The sequence below is a fragment of the Cryptomeria japonica genome, chromosome 11 (genome assembly GCF_030272615.1).
Source record: "Cryptomeria japonica chromosome 11, Sugi_1.0, whole genome shotgun sequence".
Taxonomy (NCBI): Eukaryota; Viridiplantae; Streptophyta; class Pinopsida; order Cupressales; family Cupressaceae; genus Cryptomeria; species Cryptomeria japonica.
In genome coordinates, this window is record NC_081415.1 from 539,421,098 (window position 1) to 539,422,967 (window position 1,870).

The window sequence follows — 1,870 nt, forward strand, 5'->3', positions numbered from 1 at the left end:
TTATTTAAAATTTATAAATATCACATGACATTAAACCATAAAATATATTGACATAATATTGAGTTTGTAATAAGAAAGTTAACATAGATAAAGTGGAGGCGATTATAACAATAAATTTACCTTATAACAGTAAATTTTACATACATAGGTGAAAGTAGGCATAGAAGAAGAAGTGGCTGATTAATTATCTAGGAAGAAATCGTAAGTTATAAATATGATCAATTTTCTAGTCATGTGTATAAACACTGAGGGAATCTAGGTATAGTCCACTTTTTCCGTAGAAGCCAAGAATCTTTCCCTTGCCACTTGATTTAAAAGAATATCCAACTTGATGGCCAAATGGACCATATTGTGCCTTATTAGTGGTGAATGTAATAGATCTGATCACCTTAGGGCCTTAAAAGTTCCCAACAAATCCTTGTATTTTTTTCAAATATTCATCCTCTTCGAAGAGAATCTATAAAGTAAACCACATAAATGTTTAAATATCAAATTAAAATAAAAAAATACAATGGATAATTATATAGAAAATGATAACTTCTAAATACAAATAAATTTAAAATACAAAAGTATAACTGATTATAAAATATTATTATTAGTATTATGCATTAAATACCGTGGCTTCTTCACCTCCCCTCCCTCCATGCTGGGGTAAGTCGATATCGTCCATCATTTTATCAGTCTTAAGATAATATGAAACCTTAATGGCATCCACAGTGTGTCCATGTTTTACTGTAATGCTCTTGATACCTGAGTATGCACCATCTCTCCAACTCCCACCACCGTTACCACCCCACGGACCCTCCGTCTTGTAATCCTACACACAATCATAATAATTATATATGATTAAATTAAAAATAGACATGATTTTCAAACAATAAATTCAAAGAAACACAACAACGGGAGGGAATACCAATGGAAAACAGGGCTGCAAATAAGCCAAATGCGCAGCTAATACGGTCAAGAGGGTAAGGAAAAAACGTAATCAAATTTGTTGTTGTTTTGGAATTAGATTGTATTAATATATCGGATCACATTCTATGATCTATCATCAGGATAATAGACAGTATAAAGAGAATGGAAAACATGATGAATCACAAAATATGATCCCAAACATTGATGTAAAAAATATACACAATCTAATCTAAAAACAACAAATTATTTAAGTTTATTGAAAAATTTGCTAACACTAATCAATTATTATAACTTGCCATTCATTTATAAGTTCATTCAGCATATTGCTTGCAGCTGTTACTTCTGATATTCTCTGTTAACTACAGCTTCATACAATAAAAAAGAGTAAGAGGAAAGGCCAAAAAAATAGATTAAAAAAAAACCCACCACCATTGTATACAGCGCAGATTTTATTGGCCTCGAACTGCAATTCCAAATTTGCCGTGCTGTAAGAACCCAACGAAAGGTTAAATTTATAGAAGAGCCATGAGTGAATAATATCTTGAAATCTATCGATAAGGATTCTTAATTCCCGGGATATTCAAAGATTTGATTTCTGAATGAACAGTGCATAAATTCTTCAAATACGGACACCTGTTCTGAGTGACTCAGACAAGGAAAGATTGTTCATAGATTCTTCAAATGCGGACAATCAATTCGAGTTGTCTGGTTTATAATGGATAAGGCTACATTGCATTGAATGTAAAGTTGGGCGGTGATAGATTTGATTCATAATGGATAAGAGTATATATGAATCATTTCTCCGTTATGAAAGAATTTGATTCTTATTCATTATGGATAACTTGATTCTTATTCCATTCTAGTTTTTTATATTAATATTTTAGGAGATTCCTTAGATTTTCTCTCTTCATTATTATAGTAGGAAGGTGCAAACACAAATTTTCTATAGGTAATG

At 31.1% G+C, this 1,870-nt stretch overlaps 1 protein-coding gene across 1 annotated transcript; it reads right to left on the minus strand.

Moving 5' to 3' along the window:
* Positions 1 to 256: 256 nt before the first annotated feature.
* Positions 257 to 1,386, minus strand: LOC131048698 (jacalin-related lectin 19-like). Its single transcript, XM_059213759.1, has 3 exons — positions 1,342 to 1,386; positions 617 to 817; positions 257 to 457 (listed from the first exon to the last, which is right to left on the minus strand). Exons 1-3 carry the CDS (start codon positions 1,345 to 1,347, stop codon positions 398 to 400), a joined length of 267 nt encoding a protein of 88 aa, XP_059069742.1. The 5' UTR covers positions 1,348 to 1,386; the 3' UTR covers positions 257 to 397.
* Positions 1,387 to 1,870: the final 484 nt, after the last annotated feature.